This window comes from Sciurus carolinensis, chromosome 9 (genome assembly GCF_902686445.1).
Source record: "Sciurus carolinensis chromosome 9, mSciCar1.2, whole genome shotgun sequence".
In the NCBI taxonomy this organism is placed as follows: Eukaryota; Metazoa; Chordata; class Mammalia; order Rodentia; family Sciuridae; genus Sciurus; species Sciurus carolinensis.
Window position 1 is genome coordinate 140,327,200 of NC_062221.1, and position 27,364 is coordinate 140,354,563.

Consider the following 27,364-nt stretch of genomic DNA (forward strand, 5'->3'; position numbering starts at 1 on the left):
CCCTATCTCTCACCCCGCACAAAAATCAACTCACAATGGATCAAGGTCCTTGAAATCAGACCAGAGACCCTGCATCTTATAGAAGAAAAAGTAGGTCCAAATCTTCACCTTGTTGGCTTAGGATCAGACTTCCTTAACAGGATCCCATAGCACAAGAAATAAAAGCAAGAATTAATAACTGGGATAGATTCAAACTAAATAGCTTTCTCTCAGCAAAGGAAACTATCAGCAATGCGAAGAGAGAGCCTACAGAGTGGGAGAAAATCTTTGCCACTCATACTTCAGATAGAGCACTAATTTCCAGAATATATAAAGAACTCAAAAAACTCTACACCAAGAATACAAATAACCCAATCAACAAACGGGCTAAGGATATGAACAGATGCTTCACAGAAGAAGATCTACAAGCAGTCAACAAACATAAGAAAAAATGTTCACCATCTTTAGTAATAAGAGAAATGCAAATCAAAACTACACTAAGATTCCATCTCACCCCAATTAGAATGGCGATTATCAAGAACACAAGCAACAATAGGTGTTGGAGAGGATGTGGGGAAAAAGGTACACTCATACATTGCTGGTGGGTTGCAAATTAGTGCAGCCACTCTGGAAAGCAGTGTGGAGATTACTTAGAAAACTTGGAATGGACCCACCATTTGACCAGCTATCCCACTCCTCGGCCTATACCCAAAGGACTTAAAATCAGCATACTACAGAGATACAGCCACATCAGTGTTCATAGCTGCTCAATTCACAATAGCCAGACTGTGGAACCAACATAGATGTCCTTCAATTGATGAATGGAGAAAGAAACTGTGGCATATATATACAATGGGATATTACTCAGCTATAAAGAATAATAAAATTATGGCATTTGCAGGCAAATGGATGAAATTGGAGACTATCATGCTAAGTAAATAAGCCAATCTCAAAAATCCACAAGGCGAATGATCTCACTGATAAGCGGATGATGACATGTAATGGGGGATGGGAGGGGGCAAGAATGGAGGAAGGAGGGACTGTATAGAGGGAAAAGAGGGGTGGGAGGGGTGGGGGGGAAGGAAAAATAACGGTATGAATCAAACATCATTACCCTATGTAAATGTAAGATTAGGCAAATGGTATGCTGTTACTCCACGTACAAACAGAAACAACATGTATCCCATTTGTTTACAATAAAAATAAATAAATAAAAACTTGCCAATGTTAAGGATTTTTGCATCTATATCTATCAGGGATACTGGTTTGTAGTTTTTTTGATGCGTCCTGATCTGGACTTGGTATGAGTGTGACACTGGCTTTGAAGAGTGAATCTGGTGTGTTCCGTTTTTTCTAGTTCATGGAATAATTTGAGGAGCATTGGCATTAGTTCTTTTTTAAAGGTCTGTTGGGATTCAGCTGAGAATCCACCTGGTCCTGAACTTTTCTTTGTTGGAAGGCTTTTTATTACAGTGGTATGTCATTGTTTTTTACTGGTCTGCTTAGGTTACTGTTCTATGTCCTCTTGATTCAAATTTGGCAGCTTGTGTGTGTCTACAGCTGTATCCATTTGTTCTAGATTTCCAATTTATTGGAGTATAAGTTTTCAAAATAGTCCCTTGATCCTCTGGATTCCTGTGATGTATATGATTTCTCCTCTTTATCTCTAATTTTGATAATTTGGATAGTCTCTCTCTTTTAGTTAGTTTGACTGAGGGCTTATCAATCTTGGTTACCTTTTCAAAGAACCAACTCTGTTTCATTGCACCTCTGTATTGTTTTTTATTCTCAATTCCACTGACTTCAGCTCTGATCTTGATTATTTCCTTCTACTGGTTTTGGAATTGGTTTGTTCTCATTTTTATAGGGCCTTGAGATGCACATTAGGTTGTGTATTTGGATATTTCTGATTTTCTCATGTAGGTACTCATAACTACAAACTTTCCTCTTACAGCTGCCTTCCTAGTGTCTCAGAGGTTCTGGTATATTATATCACTAGTCTTATTTGAGTCTAAGAATTTTTAAATTTCTCCCCTGATCTCTTCTATCACACACTCATCTTTCAAAAGCATATTGTTCAATCTCCATGTGTTTATATAGGGGGTTTATGTTTATTTCTAATTTTGTTTCATTTTGTTCAGATAAGGTGAAAAGAATTATATCAATTTTTTTTGTATTTCCTAAGAGTTGGGGAAGATTCCATGAGCAGCTGAGAAGAGAGTGAATTCAACTATTGTTGGATGAAATATTCTATAGATTTAAGTCCATGTGATTTAATTTATTTTACACACACACATACTAGGGATTTAACTGAGGGGTGTTTTAACACAGAGCTACATCCTTACCCCTTTTTATTTTTTATCTTGAGACCAGGTCTCACTTAGTTGCTTAGGGCCTCATGCATTTGCTCTGGCCTCAAACTCACAATATTTCTGGCTCAGCCTCTGGAGCCACTGGAATTACAGGCATGCACCACCTCATCTGACTGATTTATATTTTAAAGGTTCAAAGAGTCTTTACTGAGTTTATATCTGGATGAGTATATTGGTGTTCCGTAGCCTACAGAGACTTTAATTCCAGTAGTGTTTTTTTATGTAGGTGCACCAACATTTGAGGCATAAATATTTTCTGTCATTACATCTTCTTGTTGTATTATTCTCTTAACCAGTAGGAAGTGACCTTCTTTTTCTCCTCTGATTGATTTTGGCTTGAATTCAGCTTTATTGGATATGAGAGGACCTACTGCCTGTAAGATGAATCTCTTGCAAGCAACATATAGTTGGGCCTTGATTTTCGATCCATTCTGCCAGCCTATGTCTTTTATTTGGAGAGTTGAGACCATTTACATTCAGTATTATTATAGAGCGATGTTTGTTAATTCCTTTCATTTTGATTTATTTAATGTTTAATTTGGTTCTCTTTCTCATATGCTTCATTCAGGCTCTCCTGGATTATAGAGTTTGTGCTAAGAAATCAGAAGCAACTCTGATTGGCTTTTCTCTAAATGTGACCTGATGTTTTTCTCTGGAGGTTTTTAAAATTCTATCCTTGTTCTGCATGTTTAGACATTTTAATTATGTGTTTGAAGAGGTCTTTTTAAGAATCTTGTCTATTTCAGATACTGAATGCTTCCAGTATCTGGATTCATTTGGAAAATCTTATCGTTATCCATGATGTCAGCCTGCACCTCACAACCCTTCTCAATTCTGTGACTCTTAATGTTGTCCCAGAGTTCCTTTGTGCTCTGGTCATTACTACTCTTTTCTTTCGTAGTGTCTGGATGTTCAAGGCTGTCTTCCAGCTCTGAGACTGTCCGCAGCATGGTCTACTCTGTTAGACAGACTGTCGACTGAATATTTTATTGTGTCTTCCCAAGATTTCTGTGTTTCTTTTCTCAATGTCCTTATTGAATATCTCATTCATACCCTATACTGACTTCCTTAATTCAGTTGTTTTTCTGTGTTCTCTTGGATTTCATTGTTCACTTAAAGAATCATTTTTCAGAATTCTTTATTTGGTATCTTGTCCACTTCAGGATCTTTGGAGTCAGTTGCTGGTGAATCGTGAACTTCAGGAGACATTGTGTTTCCTTGTTTTTTCATATTCCTGTGTTCCTGTGTTGGGTTTTCACATCTGCTGGGAGGGATTCTCTTCCACCCCGTGTGGGCCTTTTTAGAGCATGTCCTTCTCTTGGTGACGTGTTCTGAGACGTCAGGCTGTTGTGGATTTTCTGATATATTTCCAAGTGGGTTTTGTAGTATAGCTTCTCTGCTACTTCTTATGACCAGTGCATTTTTATGCAGCGTATGTCCTCAGAACCTGAGGATTCCACTTCACTGTAGGTCTCAGGAGAGAGGGTCCTTCTTGTCGCTCTGGCCATGTGCTGCGTCCAGTGGGGCACCCCCTCTCTGTTTGCTCTTCGCTGACTGCTCTGTGTATGCTAAAGGGAGTGGATCATCCAGCCTGAGACCCTTGCAGGTCTGGTACCCACAGCTTTCGTGTTGACCCTCTGCTTTTGCTGTAGGAGTGGATGTCCACCAGTGGACCTGAGGGCCACCCTGGGCTCCTTTGGGGCCTGGTTGTTAGTTAGGTTTTTGTTTCGTTTTGCTTTGTCTGTCTCTCCTGCTCCCTGCTGCAGTTTGAGAGTGGCTCGTCTTGTTAGGAGCAAGAGGAGCTGACTCCTGGCTGGGTCAACTCCGCAGCACCATCCACCCTGGGAACTTGTAGTGTCCCGGCAGCTTCCCAGCACTTACAGGAAAGGGGGACATGAGCAAAGAAGCAAGCAGTCGGCAGCGTTACACAGATACCCAGCACCCACCACAGCCTCCACACGGACTCCACACGGTCAGTCTCCACCACGACAGGACGTTGAGCTGGTAGTTGCCCAGAGCAGAAATGAGAGAATGACCACCAACTGGATCTGGCATCAGAGTAAACAGCAGGCGCCAACTCTGTCACCCTCAGCACTAATTACCATGAATGGTGGGAGCAGAAGTCATACAAACCAAATGGTTCTAAAAGATGGTGAAAATACAGTTCATTAAGAGAAAAGAAATTGTGATAGGAAGGTGGAGACAGAGTGTTCAAAATGTGCACAAAGAAGAAGGGAAGTAGCCAGCGACGGGAAGAAGATGGGAGGGAAGGAAGCAAGGAGGTGGAGAGAAGCTGACTGTCAGAGGGAGAAGCAGGTAGAGAGAGAAACACAATAAAGCAAAAATAAACACAAAGCCTAACCCTCAGAAAACAAAGAAAACCAACAATGATAAAAAAGAAACAAGTGTACATAGCCAGCGAACCAGTCAGCAGAGCAAGGACACACACAAGCCAAGGAAAAGGAGGGAAAGGACCCTTGATTTAAAAGGTGACGGATCGTCTCCACTGAGGTGGCCAAACAGTCGACGAGAACGGATGGTCACCGTCTGTGCCCGGCTGTCCTCTCCATTTTCTGCTGGGCTGTGCACTGAGGGAGAGCCAGGGCTGGGCTCGCTGCCTTTCTCTCTGTGTTCACTAAGCTGCCAGCTGGAGTGGCCTAGCACTGGAGCTGGTTGAAGTGGCTCTCAGCCTCCTTCTGACCAGGACAGGATAGAAAGGAGAGGGAAGTGCTGTGGGGTGGAGTTTTATCTGCAGACCAGCTCAGTGCACTCCCAGGGTGGGTCTGCTGTAGAGTTCTGAGTGAGGTTCTGGGGTGGGGTCTAATCAGCCTCAGGGACTTTGTTGGGTGGCGACTGCTCTGAAGAGATTAGGGCCTGGCACACACCCCTAGGGCCTGGCAGCTGCCGAATTCTTTCAGGAGTCTGGATCTCGGGAGCTTCCCAAGAATTCTACTCCTGGGCAGGGGAGCCAGTCCCCCCCACTCTGCTGCCCATGAGCACAGCCTTCCCAGGCTTAATCCCTGAGTGTGTCCACACCCACCTGTTTGCATTCCTGACCTGCTTCTGCTGGTCACGTGAATTGCCAGATTCAAAGGAGAAGCGAGTTGGACTCCCCTTTCATCTTTTTTTTATTGAAAAATTTTATATTTTTACGGACACATTTTGATTCATTGTACACAAATGGGTACAACTTTTCATTTCTATGGTTGTACTCAATGTAGACTCACACCATTCATGTAATCATACATATACATAGGGTGATACTGTGTTTCATTCTACTATTTTTCCATTCCCCACCCCGTCCCACCCCATTTTCCTCTACACCATCCAAAGTTCCTTCATTCTTCTCTTCCTCCCATCACCCCCCTTCATTATATATTCTCATGCACTTATCAGAGAAAACATTCAGCCTTTGATATTTTGGGCTTGGCCTATTTCAGTTAGCATGATATTTTCCAACTTTATCCATTTACCAGCAAGTGCCATGATTTTATTCTTTATGGCTGAATAATATTCCATTGCATATATACACCACAGTTTCTTTATCCATTCATCAATTGAAGGGCATCTACATTGGTTCCACAATCTAGCTATTGTGAATTGAGCTGCTTTGAACATTGATGTGGCTGCATGATTGTAATATACTGATTTTAAGTCCTTTAAGTATAAACCGAGGAATGGGATAACTGGGTCAAACAGTGGGTCCATTCCAAATTTTCTGAGGAATCTGCAGACTGCTTTCCAGAGTGCCTGCACCAATTTGCAACTCCACCAGCAATGTATGAGTGTGCCTTTTTCCCCACATCCATGCCAACACTTATTATTGCTTGTGTTCTTGATAATAGCCATTCTAATTGGAGTTAGATGAAATCTTAGGGTGGTTTTAATTTGCATTTCCCTAATCACTAGGGATGATGGGCAGTTTTTCATATATTTGTTGATCACCTGTATATCTTCTTCTGTGAAGTGTCTGCCCACTTCCTTAACCCATTTATTGGTTGGATTCTTTGTATTTTGGGTATAAGTTTTTTAAGTTCTTTATAAACTTTGGAGATGAGTGCTCTGTCTGAAGTATGTGTGAAAAAGATTTTCTCCCACTCTGTAGGCTCTCTTTTCACATTGCTGATTGTTTCCTGTGCTGAGAAAAAGCTTTTTAGTTTGAATCTATCCCATCTATTGATTCTTGCTTTTATTTCTTGCGCTACGGGGATCTTGTTAAGGAAGTCTGGTCCTAAGCCAACGTGATGGAGATTCAGTCCTACTTTTTCTCCCTATTTGGTGAAAGGTCTCAGGTTTAATTCCTAGATCCTTGATCCCTTTTGAGTTGAGTTTTGTACAGGGTGAGAGATAGGGGTTTAATTTCATTTTGCTGCATATGAATTTCCAGTTTTCCCAGCACCATTGTTGAAGAGGCTATCTTTTCTCCATTGTAAGTTTTTGGCACCTTTGTCATAACTGTACTTATGTGGGTATGTCTCCGTGTCTTCTATCCTGTACCATTGGTCTACCTGTCTATTTTGGTGTGAATACCATTCCGTTTTGGTTACTATTGCTCTATAGTAGAGTTTAAGGTCTGGTATTGTGATACCTCCTGCATCACTCTTCCTGCCCAGGATTGCTTTGGCTATTCTGGGTCTTTTGTTCTTCCAGATGAATTTCATGATGGCTTTTTCTATTTCTATGAGAAATGTCATAGGGATTTTAATTGGAATTGCAATAAATCTGTATAGCACTTTTGGTAGGATGGCCATTTTGATAATATTAATTCTGCCTATCCAAAAACATGGGAGATCTTTCCATCTTCTAAAGTCTTCCTCAATTTCTTTCTTTAATGTTTTATCATTTTCTTGGTAGAGATCTTTCACTTCTTGATTCCCAAGTATTTTATTTTATTTGTTTGAGGCTATTGTGAATGGAGTTGTTTTCCTCATTTCCCTTTCAGATGTTTCATCGCTTGTGTATAAACATGCTTTAGATTTATGCATGTTGATTTTATAGCCTGCTATTTTGCTTAATTCATTGATGAGGTCTAGAAGTTTTCTGGAGGAGTTTTTTGGATCCTCTAAATATAGAATCATTTCATCAGCAAATAGTGACAGCTTAAGTTCCTCTTTTCCTATTTGTATCCCTTTAATTTCTTTAGTCTGCCTAATTGCTCTGGCTAGAGTTTCGAGGACAATGTTGAATAGAAATGGTGAAAGAGGACACCCCTGTCTTGTTTCCATTTTTAAAGGGAATGGTTTCAGTTTTTCTCCATTAAGAATGATGTTGTCAAAAGACTACCAACAAAGAAAAGTCCGGGACCAGATGGGTTCTCAGCCGAGTTCTTCAAAACCTTTAAAGAAGAGCACATTCCAATACTCCTCAAAGTATTCCATGAAATAGAAGAGGAGGGAACCCTCCCAAACTCATTCTATGAAGCCAGTATCACCCTGATACCTAAATCAGACAGAGACACATCGAGGAAAGAAAATTTCAGACCAATATCCTTAATGAACATTGATGCAAAAATTCTCAACAAAATTTTAGCAAATCGCATACAAAAATATATTAAAAAGATAGTGCACCACGATCAAGTGGGTTTTATCCCAGGGATACAAGGTTGGTTTAACATCCGGAAATCAATAAATGTCATTCACCTATCAACAGACTTAAAGTTAAGAATCACATGATTATTTCGATAGATGCAGAAAAAGCACTCGATAAAATACAACATCCCTTCATGCTCAAAACACTAGAAAAAATAGGGGTAGTGGGAACATTCCTTAACATTGTAAAGGCCATCTACGCTAAGCCCATGGCCAATATCATTCTAAATGGTGAAAAACTGAAAGTATTCCCCCTAAAAACTGGAACAAGATAGGGATGTCCTCTTTCACCACTTCTATTCAATGTCGTCATTGAAACTCTAGCCAGAGCAATTAGACAAACCAAAGAAATTAAAGGGATACGAATTGGAAAAGAAGAACTCAAACTATCCCTGTTCGCTGATGACATGATTATATATTTAGAGGAACCTGGAAATTCCACCAGAAAACTATTAGAACTTATAAGTGAATTCAGTAAAGTAGCAGGTTACAAGATCAATGCTCATAAATCCAATGCATTTTTATACATAAGTGATGAATCTTCAGAAAGAAAAGTTAGGAAAACTACCCCATTCACAATAGCATCAAAAAAAATAAAATACTTGGGAATCAGTCTCACAAAAGAGGTGAAAGACCTCTATAATGAGAACTACAGAACACTAAAAAAAGAAATTAAAGAAAACCTTAGAAGATGGAAAGATCTCCCATGTTCTTGGATAGGCAGAATTAATATTATCAAAATGGCCATACTACCAAAAGTGCTATACAGATTCAATGCAATTCCAGTTAAAATCCCAATGACGTACCTTACAGAAATAGAGCAAGCAATCATGAAATTCATCTGGAAGAATAAGAAACCCAGAATAGCTAAAGCAATCCTTAGCAGGAAGAATGAAACAGGGGGTATCGCAATACCAGAATTTCAACTCTACTACAAAGCAATAGTAACAAAAACAGCATGGTATTGGTACCAAAATAGACAGGTAGATCAATGGTACAGAATAGAGGACATGGACACAAAACCAAATAAATACAATTTTCTCATACTAGACAAAGGGGCCAAAAATATGCAATGGAGAAAAGATAGCCTCTTCAACAAATGGTGCTGGGAGAATTGGAAAACCATATGCAACAGAATGAAATTAAATCCCTATCTCTCACCCTGCACAAAAATCAACTCACAATGGATCAAGGACCTCGGAATGAGACCAGAGACCCTGCAGCTTATAGAAGAAAACGTAGGTCCAAACCTTCAACTTGTTGGCTTAGGATCAGACTTCCTTAACAGGACTCCCGTAGCACAGGAAATAAAAGCAAGAATCAATAACTGGGATAGATTCAAACTAAAAAGCTTTCTCTCAGCAAAGGAAACTATCAGCAATGTGAAGAGAGAGCCTACAGAGTGGGAGAAAATCTTTGCCACTCATACTTCAGATAGAGCACTAATTTCCAGAATATATAAAGAACTCAAAAAACTCTACACGAAGAATACAAATAACACAATCAACAAATGGGCTAAGGAAATGAACAGACGCTTCACAGAAGAAGATCTACAAGCAATCAACAAACATATGAAAAAATGTTCACCATCTTTAGTAATAAGAGAAATGCAAATCAAAACTACACTAAGATTCCATCTCACCCCAATTAGAATGGCGATTATCAAGAACACAAGCAACAATAGGTGTTGGAGAGGAAAAAAGGTACACTCATACATTGCTGGTGGGTTGCAAATTAGTGCAGCCACTCTGGAAAGCAGTGTGGAGATTCCTTAGAAAACTTGGAATGGACCCACCATTTGACCAGCTATCCCACTCCTTGGCCTATACCCAAAGGACTTAAAATCAGCATACTACAGAGATACAGCCACATCAGTGTTCATAGCTGCTCAATTCACAATAGCCAGACTGTGGAACCAACATAGATGTCCTTCAATTGATGAGTGGATAAAGAAACTGTGGTATATATATATACAATGGAATATTACTCCGCCATAAAGAATGATAAAATTATGGCATTTGCAGGCAAATGGATGAAATTGGAGAATATCATGCTAAGTGAGATAAGGCAATCTCAAAAAACTAAAGGACAAATGATCTCGCTGATAAGCGGATGATGACATATAATGGGGGGAGGGAGGGGTTAGCGTTAGGGTTAGGGTTAGGTTTAGGGTTGGGGTTAAGGAGGGTGGCAAGAATGGAGGAAGGAGGGACTGTATAGAGGGAAAAGAGGGTTGGGAGGGGTGGGAGGAGGAAAAAAATAACAGAATGAATCAAACAACATTACCCTATGTAAATTTATGATTACACAAATGGTACGCCTTGACTCCATGTACAAACGAGAAACAACATGTATCCCATTTGTTTACAATAAAAAAAAAAAAAAATGATGTTGGCCGTGGGCTTAGCATAAATAGCCTTTACAATGTTCAGGTATGTTCCTACTATCCCTGTTTTTTCTAGTGTTTTGAGCATGAAGGGGTGTTGTATTTTGTTGAATGCTTTTTCTGTGTCAGTTGAAGTAATCATATGATATTATCCTTAAGTCTATTGCCATTATGGATTACATTTGTCGATTTCCGGATGTTGAACCAAGCTTGTGTTCCCAGGATGAACCCCACTGGATCGTGGTGCACAATTTTCTTAATATGTTTTTGGATATGGTTTGCCAATATTTTGTTAAGGATCTTTGCATCTATATTCATCAAGGGTATTGGTCTAAAATTTTCCTTCCTTGATGTGTCTTTGCCTGGTTTGGGTATGAGGGTGATATTAGCTTCATAGAATGAGTTTGGTAGGGTTCCCTCCTTTTCCATTTCCTGGAATACTTTGAGAGGTATTGGAATGAGTTCTTCTTTGAAGGTCTTGGAGAACTCAGCTGAGAATCCGTCTGGTCCTGGGCTTTTCTTGGATGGTAGGTTTTTAATGGCTTCTTCTATTTCATTGCTTGAGATTGATCTGTTTAAATTGTGTATGTCCTCCTGGTTCAGTTTGGGAGGAGCATAGGTCTCTAGAAATTTGTCAAGGTCTTCAGTAGTTTCTATTTTGTTGGAATACAGATTTTCAAAGTAGCTTCTCATTTTGTTCTGTATCTCAGTGGTGTCTGTCGTGGTATTTCCTTTTTCATCATGAATTTTAGTAATTCGAGTTTTCTCTCTCCTCTTTGTTAGTGTGGCTAAGGATTTGTCTATTTTGTTTACTTTTTCAAAGTACCAACTTTTGTTTTGTCAATTTTTTGAATTGTTTCTTTTGTTTCAATTTTGTTGATTTCAGCTCTGATTTTAATTATTTCCTGTTTTCTACTACTTTTGCTGTTATTCTGTTCTTCTTTTTCTAGAGCTTTGAGCTGTAATGTTAGGTCATTTAGTTGTTGACTTTTCATTCTTTTCTGGAATGCACTCCATGCAATGAATTTTCCTCTTAGTACCGCTTTCATAGTGTCCCAGAGAATTTGATATGTTGTATCATCATTCTCATTGACCTCTAAGAATTTTTTTATCTCCTCCCTGATGTTTTCTGTTATTCATGTTTCATTCAATAGCATATTGTTTAGTCTCCAGGTGTTGGAGTAATTTCTGTTTTTTATTTTGTCATTGATTTCTACTCTCAGTCCATTATGATCTGATAGAACACAAGGCAGTATCTCTATTTTTTTGCATTTCCTAAGGGCTGTTTTGTGGCATAACATATGGTCTATTTTCAAGAAGGTTCCATGTGCTGCTGAGAAGAAAATGAATCCGCTCGTTGATGGATGGAATATTCTATATATGTCTATTAAGTCTAGGTTATTGATTGTGTTATTGAGTTCTATGGTTGCTTTGGTTGGATTTTGTGTGGAAGGTCTATCTAGTGGTGACAGTGGTGCGTTAAAGTCACCCAGAATTATTGTGTTGTGGTCTATGTGATTCCTGAAATTGAGAAGGATTTGTTTGATGTACAGGGATGCACCATTGTTTGGGGCATAAATATTTATGATTGTTATGTCTTCCTGATTTATGGTTCCTGTAAGCAGTATGAAATGTCCTTCTTTATCCCTTCTGACTAACTTTGGCTTGAAGTCCACTTTATCTGATATAAGGATGGAAACCCCTGCTTTTTTACTGAGTCCATGCACATGGTAGGTTTTTTCCCATCCTTTCACCTTTAGTCTGTGGATGTCTTTTTCTATGAGATGAGTCTCTTGCAGGCAGCATATCGTTGGGTCTTTCTTTTTAATCCATTCTGCCAGTCTGTGTCTTTTGATTGATGAGTTTAGGCCATTAACGTTCAGGGTTATTATTGAGATATGATTTGTATTCCCAGTCATTTGACTTATTTTTGGTTTTTAAGTTGGCTTGGTTTCTCCTTTGAGTGGTTTTTCTCTAAGGTAGTTCCTCCCTTTGCTGACCTCCATTGTTGTTTTTCATTTCCTCTTCATGGAATATTTTGTTGAGAACATTCTGTAGCACAGGCTTTCTATTTGTAAATTCTTTTAACTTTTGTTTATCATGGAAGGATTTTATTTCATCTTCAAATCTGAAGGTTAGTTTTGCTGGGTATAGGATTCTTGGTTGGCAACCGTGTTCTTTCAGAGCTTGAAATATGTTGTTCCAGGCCCTTCTAGCTTTTAGAGTCTGGGTTGAGAAGTCAGCTGCTGTCTGTATTGGTTTCCCCCTATTTGTAATCTGATGCTTCTCTCTCGCGGCCTTCAAAATCCTATCTTTATTTTGAATGTTAGGCATTTTCATTATAATGTGCCTTGGTGTGGATCTGTTGTGATTCTGTGCATTTGGTGTTCTGTAAGCCTCTTGTATTTGATTTTACATTTCATTCTTCAGGTTTGGGAAATTTTCTGATATTATTTCATTGAATAGGTTGTTCATTCCTTTGGTTTGTATCTCTGTGCCTTCCTCAATCCCAGTAATTCTTAAATCTGGTCTTTTCATGGTGTCCCATAGTTCTTGGAGATTCCATTCATGATTTCTTACCATCTTCTCTGTTTGGGCAACTTTAGTTTTGAGATTAAATATTTTGTCTTCATTGTCTGAGGTTCTGTCTTCCAAGTGGTCTAATCTTTTGGTGATGCTTTCCATTGAGTTTTTTATTTGGTTTATTGTTTCCTTCACTTCAAGGATTTCCTTTTAGTTTTTTTTTGAGAATCTCTATCTCTTTGTTGAAATGATCTTTTGCTTCCTGCAGGTGCTCTTTCAGCTTATTGGTATTATCATTCATTGCCTGCATTTGCTCTCTTATTTCATCCTTTGCTTCACGAATCATCTTAATCATGTATAATCTCAAGTCCTTTTCTGACATTTCTTCTAACATACTGTCATTGGATGGTATTACTATAGAATCTTGATTTGTTTGGATCATTTTCTTCCCTTGTTTTTTCATGTTGTTCATGTATCTTCCACTCTAGCAGTGCAGATCTGGGGTATTGCAGATTTCCCCCTATAGGCTTATAGTGGCCCTATAGGTTTGCAAAACCTTTTCTTTAAGGGGAGATCAATATTAGCAGTACCGAATTCAGACACTATGCAATCCTAGACCAAATAGCCCCTGTGAGGACAATAACAATATTGTCATAATAAACAGAATGAGTTCAAATATTATCTTCATTAAAACAAACAGATTTGCAATAAGGTCTGCAGTTTCTAATGGAGGACAAAAGGATGCAGAGGGATGTAGAAAGTGGCTGTTAAGGGATAAGAAAAGAATATATAGAAGTTCTAGATAATAGAAATGGTGAGAGTGTAATCAAAAGAAATTGGATGTTAGCATGCAAAAAAGAAAGAGACTCTGAGGGAACAGGTAAACAAAAGGAAAAGAGAGCAAGAAAAGTAAAGAATTAAAAACTTAAATTTTTTCAATAAGGAGAAAAAAGAAAATCTACAGTATAACAGTCATATAGTAATGAACATCCCAGTCTTCAGTAGCCTGATGCAGGAGAGGTACCTGACAATGAGCTTCAAGCCTCCAGCAGGCGTCTCAGGATGGGATTTGCCCCACCTAAAGATGGGAGCTACGGCTTCCAGGATTATCCAAGATGGCTGCTCTGGCTTCGAAATGTTTTGGCAAATGGGGAGCTGCAGCTCCAGTGTGGCCGTGGTCAGCAGGAGGTCCTGGAGGTGGGATGCGGTTGGTCAGGCAGGGTTTCTGGAGGTCAGGTGTGTTTGGTGTGGTTGTGGGATCCTGGAGGCCGGTGCAATCAGTCGTTCTGGGGTCCCAGTGATAGGGCATAGTCCATTGGTCTGGGGGTCCTGGTGGCAGGGAGCAGTCAGTCGATGTGACGGCCCCAGAGGAAGAGAGTGATCGGTCGGGCTGAGGGATCCTGGAGACGGGGCTCAGTCAGTCCAGCCAGGGGGTCCTACGGGGCCTGGCTGTTGTCTCAAAATGGCGGCAGCCACGCGTAATCAAACCTGCTGGTACTGTGACAGTGAACTTCCAGGCAACAGCAGGCAGCTGGTGCTCCACTGGCGGTCGGCGATCAGTTTGCTGACTGTTGTCAGTCGATCAGGAGGTGAACCTCGTGCGTTGGGTGATGGATAGGTGTGAGGCAGGCAATGGACAGGTGAGAGGCAGGCAAATGGCGGATGATAGGCGCCTGACAGTGAGCAATCTGCACTCAAAAAATAGTCGATATGCTGGCTGACTACAGGTGGTCACAGCAGACAAATGGGGTAAACAGCAGGGATCGATAAGCAGCAAAAACTGCCTCACCAAGAAACAGATGTTCTCTGCTTCTCCCCTTTGATCTTCTGACTGGGATTCCCCTGTGTACAGTCTTCTCTGTGGCTGTTTCGCTGTGTTCTGCTAGGTATGCCCTAGGCTGCATGGTAGGTGCTTGCTGGACAGTTTAATGTGTTTGCCCTGATCTCTGGGCTCCTCAGCATGGCCCCCTCAAGATGGCTCCTCCTCAGCTCTGTGCTGCCAGTGAAGAAGCACAGCACTGTTCCAGCACCAGCTTGCTGTGCCACCTCTGGGTCAGCTAAGTCCTGGCTGCCTTCCTGTTCTTTAGGTTTTTCTATGCTAGATGTGCCCCTTGTGTTTCTGTCTGTATTGCTCCCTCTGTGGCCACCAAGCACACTGCTGCTGCAGCTGGCTCAACTCCAACGTGCTCTTTCTTGTGCTTTGTTCAGTGCACCCAAATTTCTGGGTCTCTAAGACACCCGGCATGTATAGTGCTGAATTTCAGTGAATCCCTCTTGAACCTTCCTCCCAGGGTTGCAGCAGGGTTCCTGCAACTGGGAACACAGCTTCCCCTTGCCCACCGTCAGGAATCCTGCTCGTGACTTCCCGCTCACGGTTGAAGAGCAGGTTGTTTCACTTCCACATGGCTGTGAATCTCCTGGTTTTCCTTCTGCTCTTGATCTGACTCTGTTGTGATTGGAAAGGATACTTTATGGTTTCACTTTTCTTGAATTTTTAAGACTTGCTTTCTGGCCTAATATGTGGTCTACTTTGGAGAACGTCCTAGTTGCACTTGGGAGGAAGAGGTCGTCTGCTGTGCTGGGAGTGCTGTGTGTTCCCTGGGTCCAGTTGGTCTGTGGTTTCTTCAAGTCTTCTGTCCTGATCTCCTCGATTGCTCCAGCCATTTTTGAAAATGGAGCACTGAAGTTTCCTCCATTATCATGTTGCTGGTTTTCCCGTCAGTTCTGTCAACGTTTGCTGCATGTTTTCAAGTGCTACGCTTTGATGCAAAAATATCCACAGCTGTTTCTTCTTGGTGAAGCGGCCGTTCTCCATTGAGCGATGCCGTCCGCAGTTGCCTCTGAAGGCCGTGTTCTCCCTGGCACTGGACGCGGTGCTCCCCGCTTTCACCTTCCCACTTTCACCTTCAGCCTGTGGGTCTTCACATCTAGACAGTTCATAGTTGGATCCTGTCGTGTTTTTTAAATCCATTTAGCCAATCTGTGTCTTTTGCTGGGAGAATTTAATCCATTAACATTTAAATTAGCTGCAGACAAGAAATATTTAAGGTTCCCATTCTGTCATTTTCTGTATGGTTTATAGTCTTCTTTTTTCTCCTTTACCTCTTACTATCTTCATGCTTCTTGGATATGTTTGTAAAAATAAGATTCTCATTTCTTTTTGTGTATAGTCTACATATTTTCTTTGTGGTTACCATTGTAGTTACATAAAATATCTTAAAATTATTCTTTTAAAAACTGACAACCACTTAACTTTAATAACCTGTAAGCACTGTACTCTTTCATAATTGCTTCCTCACACTTTGTGATTGATGTCACTCACTTATATCAATCTGTAGTTATTTAGGTTTTATCATTTAAATTTTATTAGCCAACATTTCATGCAGCTGTGTTATTATCAACTGTCCTGCTGATTCAGTGTGAAGGGCTCCCTTTAGCATTGCTTGCGAGGTCTAGTGGCAATGAGCTGTGTGCTTGTACTTGTCTACAGAAGTCTTGGCTCCTTAATTTTTAAAGGACAATTTTCCAGATAAACTATTCTTGGTTGACATTTTTTTCTTTTTGCACTTGGACTATATCATCCTCTCCTTTCCAACTTGCCAAGTTTCTTCTGAGAAATTTATGATAGTCTTACGGAAATCCCTTATATGTGACCCACAACCATTCGCTTGCTGCTTTTGAGAATCAGTTCACTCTTTGTCTTGATTAGACGATTTGATTGAAATTGTTCTCCCTGGACTTATCCTAATTTTACTTGAGCTTGAATCTGTGTGGTCCATTTCTTTTTTTGAATTTGGGAAGCTTTTAGCCATTATTTCTTCAAATAAGCTTTCAGTTCCTTTCTCTCACTCTTCTTGTTCTGGGGTTTTAGAATATGTGTATTGGTCTGCTTGATAGTGTCTTGATTTTTATAGACTTTATTTTTTCATTTGTTTTTCTTTTTGTTCCTCTTGTTTAGTGATTTCAAGTGACGTATCTTCAAGTGCATTGATCCTTCCTTCTTCCTGGTCAAGTCTTAAGTTGTACCCCTCTAGTGAATTTTTCAGTTCAGTTATTGTATTTTTCAACTCCCAAAATCTCTGGTTCATTTGCACAGTTCTTTCTTTGTTGTTATTTTAAATTCTTTGTCAGGTAGCATTATTTTATGGTCAGTTTCTTTATAGAAATTATTTTTTGATTCATTGTACACACATGGGGTACAATTTTGCATTTTTCTGGTTGTACATGAAGTAGAGTCTCACCATTGTGTTACCATACGTGTACATAGGGTAATGATGTTTGTCTCATTCCACTATCTTTTCTTCCTCCCACCCCCTCCCACCCCTCATTTCTCTCCACACAATCCATCCTTCCTCCATTCTTTCCTAACCACACCCCCCATTATGTATTATCATCCACTTATCAGAGAAAACATTTGGCCTTTGGTTTTGGGGATTGACTTATCTCACTTAGCATGATATTCTCCAACTCCATCCTACCTGCAAATGCCATAATTTTATTCTTCTTTATGGCTGAATAATATTCCATTGTGTATACGTACCATGATTTCTTTATCCATTCATCTGTTGAAGGGCATCTAGGTTGGTTCCATAATCTAGCTATTGTGTATTGAGCTGCTATGAACATTGATGTACCTGGCCTGTTTCCTCACACAAGGGCCCCCAGCGTCCCACTGCTTGATGACCAAGGGCCGTGGCAGGCTGGTGTGGAGAGGAGAGCACAGCACTCTGTGGAGGTCACCAGGGTGCCTCTCTGTCTGTCCAGCCAGTGGGCAGCAGAATGGCAGGAAGACATCCCCAGAGGCTGTGTGGGTTGGAGCCACGATGCAGGGTGGGTCTGAGAGTCTGTTCTGGTGACCGCAGGCTCTGTGCTCAGTATCCAGGGCAGAGTCCACCCAGTGGTAGACAGACGGCCTGCTGGCACAGTGCACGAGGCAGGCAGGGGAGGGCAGGCTTTCCATGGAGCGGTTCCCTGAAGGGCACCCTGCAGGACTGTCCCAAACTGGAAGAGGGAGGGCGGGGCACAGCGGGGAAGCCTGGCCTCAGCTAGACTGCCCACTGGGCGTGGACTCTAGGCTCTGGCTGGGTCCCAGGCTGCTCCCGTGTGCCATCTGGCCAGGGTCCTTCACGGCTCCTTCTAGGGCCAGTCGGGCTCTGCGTAGATGCAGGGGACGGATTGGTGGCCGTGCTCCGAGAAGCAGCCTAAGGAAAACGGAGAAAAGGCCAGTGTGCTGCCCCTAGGGCAGCCGGGGTCCAGCGCCTGCCTCCTCCAGCCTGTGGCCCGGGGGCCACACGCATGGCAGTCCTTGGAGGCTGGGGTCTGCCCGCAGAGCGGGTCGCAGCGCCTCGGCAGCTCCCACGCAGGGGTGGGCAGGCCCAGAAGACCCTGGGCTCTGGGATGAGCAGCGTCGGAGTCAGCGGCCCCAACAGGCAGGTCTCAGCAAGGTCAGGCGCACAGCGTGCCGGGCTGGGTCTGGTCAGGGTCTGAGTTCACAGCCCTGGTCTGCCCAGCCTTGAGCCTGAGTCACGCCAGTGTCCCTCTGAGCCAGGAGCCGTCCTTCCCGCCTCCTTTCGGGGGTGGAAGGGCGACCCTGTGGGCTGCAGGACGGGCCCTCCTGCAGCCCATAGCTGCGCCAGGTGCATCAGAGAGAGGGAGGTGGGCGTCCCGCCTGGTCTGGTGGCCCTCAGACCACCAGGGGGAAGATGCACAGGGTAGGAGCACCAGGGGGCTGGGCAGGGGCCTCCCTGAGGGGACATTTGCCGGGAGGCTCAGAGGGCGGCGGTGGCCAGGCCCCACGACCAGCTCCAGGCCGAAGGAGCCGCAGCACGGGCGCCATTCCTGGGTAGCTGTCGGGTTGAGGGGTGTGGCAGAGCCGGCCTGCGACTCCACGGGGTCCAGCAGGCTGCTGGCCGGGCAGGCCGGGATGGAGCAAGGACGAGGGCAGGGCGGGCTGAGCTGCCCCGTGGAGGTGGTCCAGGCCAGACCCTGATCTGCTCTGGAGGTAGACCCGGGACTTGCTGCCCACGGTCATGACAGGGAGGAGGCAGGTGCGACCCCAGGCCTGGCCCAGGCTGAGGTCAGCGCCGGGCGACAGGCGGGAGGCTCCGCAGCGCTCACCCTGGAGCCCGAGGCTGCGGCCCTCACTCCGGCACGGCTGGCGGGGCCACTGCCTGGGCAGGTGGTGGCTGTGCCGTGAGAACAGGTCTGGAGCTCGCGAGCTGGGCCTCGCCGCCCCGGCCTCCCGTCCCACCTGAGCAGGTGTCTCCGCCCCTCCGCCCGTCTGCTGCTTCCTGTGTCCCTCTGACGTGCACTGGGATGGGGCGTCCCCAGTCCTGCACGGCCCTCGGGGCCTCCTCAGGTACATCTGGTCAGCCCTCCAGAGACAGAGCGGCTGCCTCGGAGCCGGCCTGCCCGCTGCCCCTCCCATGCCCGGGGCCCACCTGTCTCGACCTTGCCGCACCTGCGGGGTCTCCACTCGGGGCAGCCGAGACTCCTCCTCGGCCCCTGCTTCGCCACATGCCCGGCTCTCCTGGGCGCTGGCCACACTTGGGTGTGGGTCTTTGTCATTCCTTGCCTTTGGTTGCTTGTCTCGTGCCCGGGCCGGTCTGCCCACTTCTGCCCCCGCCTGGCCCTTGTGACCTGCCCCTGGTGCCGGGCACTCTGGGGCTGAGGCCGCAGGCAGGCCGGCGTGTGGTGGCACCAGGTTGCCATTGAGGCAAAACCGTTGTCCGCAAGGTCAGCCTTCCCACCCGCTCCCCTCCCGTGTGCGAGCACTCTGTCCCCCACGGCCCCCAGGCTGGCAGGAGAAGGCGAGGCTCACGCTGTGGCTGCTCCCGGGGCCTGGGCTTCTGCAACCCCGCCTGTCAGAGAGCAGGGGCTGGCCCAGGCCCAGAGGGCTGGGAGGCGCTGCTGTCTCCTGGAGGGTGGAGGTCAGGTGTGGAGGCTGGGAGGCGCTGCCGTCTCTAGGAGGGTGGGGGTCAGGTGTGGAGGCTGGGAGGCGCTGCCGTCTCCAGGAGGGTGAGGTGCCATGGCCCCCTGGCAGCCCGCAGAGTCCTCGGGCGCCTGTGCCCCTCCGTGGCCTCTGGGCTCCACCGTGAGCATGTTTTCCTGGGCTCTCAGGTGGACCCTGCCCCGTGCGGCTCAGCCCTGGGACAGCCCGCGGCCTTGGCTGCCGGGTGCCTGGTGTCGGCCCTGCGGCTCCGCGCGTCCTGACGAGCTCTCTCCCGCAGCTGGAACGTGGTGGGCGTCCAAGGCTCCCTGCTCAGCATCTTCGTGGAGCCCATCTACTTCTCCAGCATCATCCTGGGCAGCCTCTACCACGGCGACCACCTCTCCAGGGCCATGTACCAGCGGATCTCCAACATCGAGGACCTGCCGCCCCTCTACACCCTCAACAAGCCCCTGCTCAGCGGCAAGTACCCCGCGCACTCGCCCAGCTCGGCCCGGGGCCTCCTGTCACCGCCACCAGGGCCACTCTGGCTGCTGGGCCGTCCGGCCATCGGAGAGCGTGCAGGGCCCCTCCCTCTGGGGTGGCCAGGCTCTCCTGGGCCCCTCCCTCTGGGGTGGCCAGGCTCTCCTGGCCCCCTCCCTCTGGGGTGGCCAGGCTCTCCTGGGCCCCCTCCCTCTGGGTCACCAGGCTCTCCTGGACCCCTCCCTCTGGGTCACCAGGCTCTCCTGGGCCCCCTCCCTCTGGGTCGCCAGGCTCTCCTGGGCCCCCTCCCTCTGGGTCACCAGGCTCTCCTGGACCCCTCCCTCTGGGTCGCCAGGCTCTCCTGGGCCCCCTCCCTCTGGGTCACCAGGCTCTCCTGGACCCCTCCCCTCTGGGTCGTCAGGCTCTCCTGGGCCCCTTCTCGGTTTGGGCCGTCGCTCTTGCAGACCTTGCTGTCCCCTCCTGTGCTCCCAGCACACTCCTGGCCATCTTCCCGCCCATGCTGTGGCCACCTGCTCAGCGTAGGCCTTCCCAGACTGACCAGGCCGGGGCTGCTTGCGTCCAGCCTCTGCAGAGCCACGGGCTCCTTCCTCAGCGCCAGGCCTCGGCCGCTGCCCTACAGGTCGTGGCGCGTGCGGCGGGCGCCCTGCCGAGGTCCTCCTCGGGGGCCTCCCATGCTCACGCCCTCTGTGCTGGTCTCTTCTCTTTTTAGAGTGTCAGTGGCTGACAGTAAAGAGAACAGGAGCTTTTGAATGCAAGGGTCTTAACTTCTAAGCCCACCCTTATTTAGAAGGACACCATTAAGGTATTTTTACCCTTTTGAAAGTAACACCTTACTTACTTTTTGAAGTTCAGAACTAAAACCCTAACCCGACACTAAAACGCGCTTCTGCGGTGTGCGTGTCTGCCTTGCTGGAGAGCTTGGTGCCAGCTCCTCTCCGTGGAGAGCAGGCGTGGCTCTCAGGGCACTGGGCAGGGAAGGACGGAGGCTGTCTGGGCTCAGAGTTCGAAGCTCCCTCAGCGTGAGCTTCCTAGGGAGACAGAACTGAGGGCTGGAAGGTGAGCCCGCAGCGTCCCTGGGGCTCTGGGCGTGCTGCGTGTTGGGTGGGGTTTCTCCTGATGATGAGAATGATCTCCCTTCTGCCCTCTGTGCGCTGCCTTTGAGGCCAGCCTGCTCCACTAGTCCATGTTCTGTTGCTATAACAAAATACTGGAGCCTGGGCACTTCATAAAGAAAAGGGGTTTATAACTCACCGTTTGGAGGCTGACGTCTAACATTGGGCAGCCTCTTCTGTTCACCTCTGGTGAGAGCATCTTACAAGACAAGAAGGAACCGAAGTACGGGAGCAGAGTGTGTGCCAAAGAGACCTCACCATCAGACAGGAGGCCGGGAGGAGCCAGGCTTGGGGTCACTCTTTATCAGCGGCTTGCTCTCGAGAAACTGGTCAGCACCCAGCAAGAGCTACATCAATCCCTTCTGAGGGCAGTACGCACTAGAGTCCAGCCACCTCCCGCTAGCCACAGCCGACGTGTCCCATGAAGGCACTGAAGTGGCTGCATCTCCTCCATCCCCTCGGCCTCCGAAGTCCCTCTGCAGAGCTCAGCCTGCAGCCCTGGGAGGGCGCTCCATACCCCACAGCTCTGCCCCGGGATCACCTTGCTCGTGAGCAGAGAGCCCCGAGCTGCACAGAGCAGAGTTCAGAACCCTGATGGGCCCTGGCAGGGAAGCGGGCGTGTGCTCTCTGCCGGGCCCCCTAGAGCAGGCCTGGGCCCCGGTCTCCTTCCCCGTCTGTGACCCAGCTGTCCAGGACCGTTTCCCGAGGGAGCTTGGCTCCCTGGCCCAAGTGCCGGGTCGGGAGGCGGGGGGCTGGACTCCTGTGCCAGGGGTGACCCACGCTGCCCAGAGTGTCCCCCGGAGTCTCGGGCCCTTGGACAGAGGTGTGCTTGGTGCTTTTGAACTCTCTGTGAGGGAGACTAATAGTGAACTAGTTTCTGATTCTATTTCACATATTTAAAATGTCACTTGTCACGCTTGGTTGAATGCTGCCTCAGTCATTTTCTGGAGCACACCTGCTCCAGGCCGCTGGGCCTGGCCGCGTCCATCCTGGAAGCCTGATGCTGGCCACGTGGGCAGCAGACCCACCCTGCATAGGGCACTGGAGCCGCGGGTCGGGATGCTCCGTAGCCAGGCAGAGCCCCACCGGCCCGAGCTCCGGCCACCTCCTGCCAGGCCTCCAGTGGGTGTGTGCGTGCTGGGCTCTCCGGGGCCCACTCTGTGCCCAGGCAGGAGTCCTCCAAACGTGGGCTGAGGGGAGGGGGCACCGTGCTGCTGGCTAGGGCAGAGCCCCGGCCGGCCCTCACGTCACCCACCCTGCTGTCTCCTCCACGTGTTTAGAACCCGCCGCTCTGGGGAGGGTGCTGGGCGCGGTGCCCCGTGGGAGTCCTGGGTACCTGCCTGGGACAGGTGGCCTGCAGGACGAGGCCTGTGAGGGCAGGGAGGCCCGGCACCAGCCCTGGGCCTGGGCCGGAGGGTCGCAGGCAGTCGCTGGGTGGCCCAGGGCAGCCTCTCGGCCGCCTCAGCCCCAGCCTGAGTGCTCTGGCTCTGCTCGTCACCCCGAGCTGGGGGCCCGTTAGCAGCATCTGAAAGGAGCGAGTAAGGAAGTGCCCGTGTGGCTGTGGAGTCACCTGCTGTGCTTCTTCAGCGTGCTGACCCAGCCACTTCCCACACCCAGGAGGACGCTCGTGACCGGCACATTGCTTCTGCTTTTGTTGGTTTCTGCCCTGTGGCCGTGATGAACTCAGTAACCTGGAAAGACACAGGGCTGGCCACTGTGGCCCAGGGACCCTGGAGGCGCGTTCCCGGCACCATGAGGGGCTTTGTGCGCCCGACCTGGCCGGTCCTGGACCCCGGGCTGGCCTTGCCCTTTCCCTCCACTCCTCCTTTGCTAAGACTGGCCCTATGTTCAGCGTTAGTGTGAAAACGTGCTTTTAGGGCCTCGTGGACTTAGCTAGTTGGTCCTTCGATCCTATGCACAGTGTTGTGGTCCTGGGGTTTCGGTACGGTCCAGCAGCGACCCCGCTTTGATCTTGTCACAGAGAAGTAGGGAGTTGCAAAGGGCTGGACGCAGGCACTGACCATTTGCTCGTGAAAGGTCACCCATCACGGTCAGAGAGCCCCACCATGTGCACATCCACCCCACAGAAAGGACACTGTCCGACGCTGCCAACTCGGTGGTCAGATGGTCAACAACTAACCTGAAAAGGAGGAGTTCTAGGTCCTTCAGACCCAGATCCCTCGGAGACGGAGAAGGATGCTGCCGGGAAGTGGCTCTGCTCCACCGCAGCCCGAGCAGCCGAGCAGCCCGCCCAGCTCCCTGCGCAGTGCAGGGCCACCAGCCTGACCATGGACAGTGGGGGCTGGGGCGAGCTGCTGAGCCTGGGAAGCCCCAAAGCCCTCAGAACGTGGGCAGCACACGTCGGCGGGAGAACCCCAGAGCTGGGGAAGGAGCATGCCTCAGCCGCTCGTGAAACAGACCATGCGTGGGGCATGGCGGGCCTGCAAGCCCCTGCCTCGGGGCCCGGCCGCCTGGCCACCCCACAGAGGAGGGCTCCAGGCCCTCGGTTCCTCCTCAGCTCTTCCCACACTCGCACACAGCAAAGCAAGCAGAAGCCAGGCCGCTAACCGGCTTCCATTCCAGCGTGCTTGAACAGCCAGCCATCAGCACACCTTTGAGGAAAACAGCTCTAAAGAGAAAAATCCGCGTGAGAGAAGACGGAACCGGAGACTGCGCAACGTTGCCTCGAGAGTGTGCGGCAGCCTCTGACAGTGCAGGGCCGGACTCACACCGAGCGTCCAGACTGTCCCCACAGAGAGCAGAGTGAACAGCGGCCCGCCTCCTGCTGGGGCAGGATTTCAGAAGCGCCGGGTTCCGCCCTGGTGGCTCAGAGTGCAGACTCGGCAACACCGGGCAGTAAGGAGTGGCCGAGCAGGTTTCCAGGGAAGGCGGGACAGGCGGTGGCCAGCCGTCCACAGCACGTTCAGATGATCAGCTAGCCCACGCCGTGTCCCTCTGCAGAGTGGACTTCCCAGCCTGCAGAAGAGGGCAGTTGGCCTGATCCTGACTCGTGACAGTGGTCGGAGCAGGAGCAGAAAGCAGGCCAGGCGGGTGTGCCTGCCCGTCGAGGGTGGAGGCGCCTCTGCAGCGGAGCTCTGGGGCCAGCCCGGCCGCGGCCCAGACCCTGTGCCACGCAGCTGAGCACCTCTTCCCTGCCCCCTGCCCTTCCTGTGTCCTCAACGACTTCAAAACCTTCCACGTTTTTACCGGGTGCCCTGACCTTTTAGGACGTGTCCTGAGAATCTCGCTCATATTTTCTGGATGCGAGTCCTTTGCCACAGAGGTGATTTGAAGCAGCTCCTCCAGCCGCGTCTGCCTCCGCCTCTCCTCCTGCGTCTGAGGCCTTCCCCTCACTGTGGCCAGGCAAGCCCACGGCACGCTGTGACGTCCCGTCTCGGCCGCGCCTGCCTGCGTCACTGCCCTGGACTCTGCGTGGCGCTCAGAGTCCTCCTGCCGGCTTGGCTGGGCTGCCTTCCGGTCGAGCGCTGTGGTGCTGGGTGGAGGGGCTCCTTCCTCTCCCTTTCCTCCTCTCGTCTTGCCGTCGGAGGGCTTTGCTCTGCACCTGTGGGCCCTGCTGGGCCACCTGGTCCCAGGCTCCTCCCCGCTGGCTTGTGGCCACTACCTGGGCTTCTCTGTCTCCGAATCCTCAGTGGAGGTGGGTCAGCTGCCTGTGGACGGCAGTAAGTCCATCCCCTGTGTGTCGGGTCCGGGGCCACCGGGGCGTCCAGCTCAGGTAGAGCTGGCCCCCAACTGCGTCCTGGGCTCCCCAGAGGCCCTTTGGCTTCTGCCCCCAGTTGTGCACGAAGGCTGCTGGATCTCGGCTGGGATTGCCGAGCACGTGGTCAGTCTGGGGAGGACTGTGTGGCGACAGTGAGTCCCGGGTTGATCTGGGCCACTCCACACGTCTGGTGTGCAGGGGGTGCCGCGTGCCTTCCGTGGGGTCTGTCTGTGGAGGATCCGCTTCCAGGAGGTGTATACAGGTGGCCCTGGGGCCCTGCCCTCCTCTCCTCCTCATGCCTGTGGTTTCTCCAGTCCTGCTGCCCTGGACGGCCCCAAGGGCTGCGTGGGATGTGCACCTGGACAGCCTGGTGTCCTGAGGGCCTGGTGGAGGTCCAGCCTCTCACCACTGAGCCCCCATCAGCTGGGTGTCTCATTGATGCCCTCGGCAGGGTCAGGACTGTTCTCTCCATTCCTGGTTTGCCAGGGCTCGTGCCCCTCGAGAGAGGGGGCCATGCACCTTTCCCAGCTTGGAGTTGTCCTCTGGTTCATTTCTCCGATTTTTAATATGGTGACGCTGTTTCTTAGATGGTCACACCAGCTGGTGTTCCTGGGCAGCCCTCCATGGCTGCAGGTGCTTCCTGTGCTGGCCGGATTCCAGCTGCTGGGCTCTGGATGTCTCTGCCGAGGTGCCCAGGTCCCTGGGGCGGGGGATGTCTTCCTCCAGCGCCTGCGTCGGGCCAAGAGGGTGACGTAACTCTTCCCTAACATTTGGTAGAGTTCTCCAGTGAAGCCATTGGCCTGACGTCTTCTGTGTGAAACTGACTACAAAGTGGATTTCTTATACGTAAAGAACTGTTTGTGTTGTTCACCTTTTTCTTGAGTAAGTTTGGTGACTTAGGACTTCAGGAAAGTTGTCCATTTCATCTGATTTGCCTGACTTCTTGGCACGCAGGTCAGTGTTCCTGAGGTCCCTTTGTTGTCTTCTAGAAGGTTCCGTGGTTCTCAGTGGAGGCCTGTCTTCTGTTCCTGTGCTGCTGCTGGGCATCTCCCCGCTTCCTATCTGTCCAACTGCAGGGTCACCCGTTCCAGCTGTCGCCTTACGAGCCAGCCCTGGCTCTGACGCTGTTCCCACTGCCTCCCATGGGCCTCCAGCGGCCTCTGCCCGGTGGCGGTTGGGTAGCTCCCTCTCTGGTGTCCAGGGCGCAGGCTGCGGTGGTGGCCGTGAGCCTTGACGGCTTGTGTGGCGTTGGCGTCTCCTGAGCTTTCGTCTCGCTCATCTCACGGTGCTGCGGCCCGCGGGTCACTTGCCAGTCTGCTGCTTAACTTCCAAGTGTCGGGCTCGCAGAGCTTCCGTTGTTGATTCCTAAGGGAGTTGCATTTGTTGACTTGGGTCCTTTCAAATCTGTCAAAACTTATTTTACAGACCACATTAGGGCCTGTTAAATTCCACCAAAGTGTGAAGAGAACTGCGTCTGTTCCCCGGGCGGGCGCCCTGCAGGACAAGGGTGCGGTGCCCGGTGGGCGGGCTCCCTGTGTCCTGGTGCCCGCTCCCGGCTGTCGTTCTGAGGGCGGGGTCTCGGGCGCTCCTGGCTGCAGCACACATGGTCACCCCCTGCCCTTGGGTCAGCAGCTGCCCTGTGTCCTCGCGGAGCCCGCCTCTGCAGCGGCTTCCTGGACTTGCCCTTCGCGGCTGCGGCGCAGTGGGCCTCTGCAAGTCCTTCAGACTCACGCTTTTCCTTGAGAAGCGTCTCCTGTAGGTGATGTGTGTTGGGGTTGGCCTAGGCCCTGGGGACACTTCTCTGAGGTGCGAGGACGTCGTGGGGGCCGCTGATGTGGCTGGGCTTGTCTCTGCTTCCCTCCCTTCTGTGCCCCGGGGCTTCCTCCGCCTTCTTACCGTAGCGCTGAGGATGTGCTAGGCGACTCGCTGTGATTCCCTCCTGAGTCAGTGCCGCAGTCCTGGATGTCCCGTCACCGCCTCTCCACCTGCGTGTGGGGCTGCACTCCGCCATGATCCGCTGGATCCCCTCCAGCAATGGGGGAGGCTGAGGCAGGAGGATCTCAAGTGCAGCCTGGGCAACTTGGCAGGACCCTGTCTCAGAACACAGACAGCGGGGGCTGGGATGCAGCTCGCGCCGAGACCCTGGGCTCAGCCCCTGCTGCCACGCTGCTGTTCCCTGTGGCCTCTGGCCGCCTGGGACCTGTGCTGGTGCCGAGGGGCTCCGTGACGGGCTTCTCTGACTGTTCCTGCCCTG

At 49.0% G+C, this 27,364-nt stretch overlaps 1 protein-coding gene across 11 annotated transcripts in view; it reads left to right on the top strand.

The window, feature by feature from the left end:
- The window catches only part of Adarb1 (adenosine deaminase RNA specific B1), a 121,796-nt gene that overhangs the window by 88,196 nt on the left and 6,236 nt on the right, over window positions 1-27,364 (top strand). For 10 of the 11 annotated variants that reach the window (XM_047563283.1, XM_047563287.1, XM_047563276.1 and 7 more), the window contains one exon: window positions 20,078-20,259. In XM_047563283.1, coding sequence (XP_047419239.1) covers window positions 20,078-20,259 — 182 coding nt within the window. Of the gene's footprint in view, window positions 1-20,077; window positions 20,260-20,989; window positions 21,083-27,364 lie in introns of all 11 variants that reach the window. The other variant, XM_047563280.1, reaches the window with a different exon arrangement.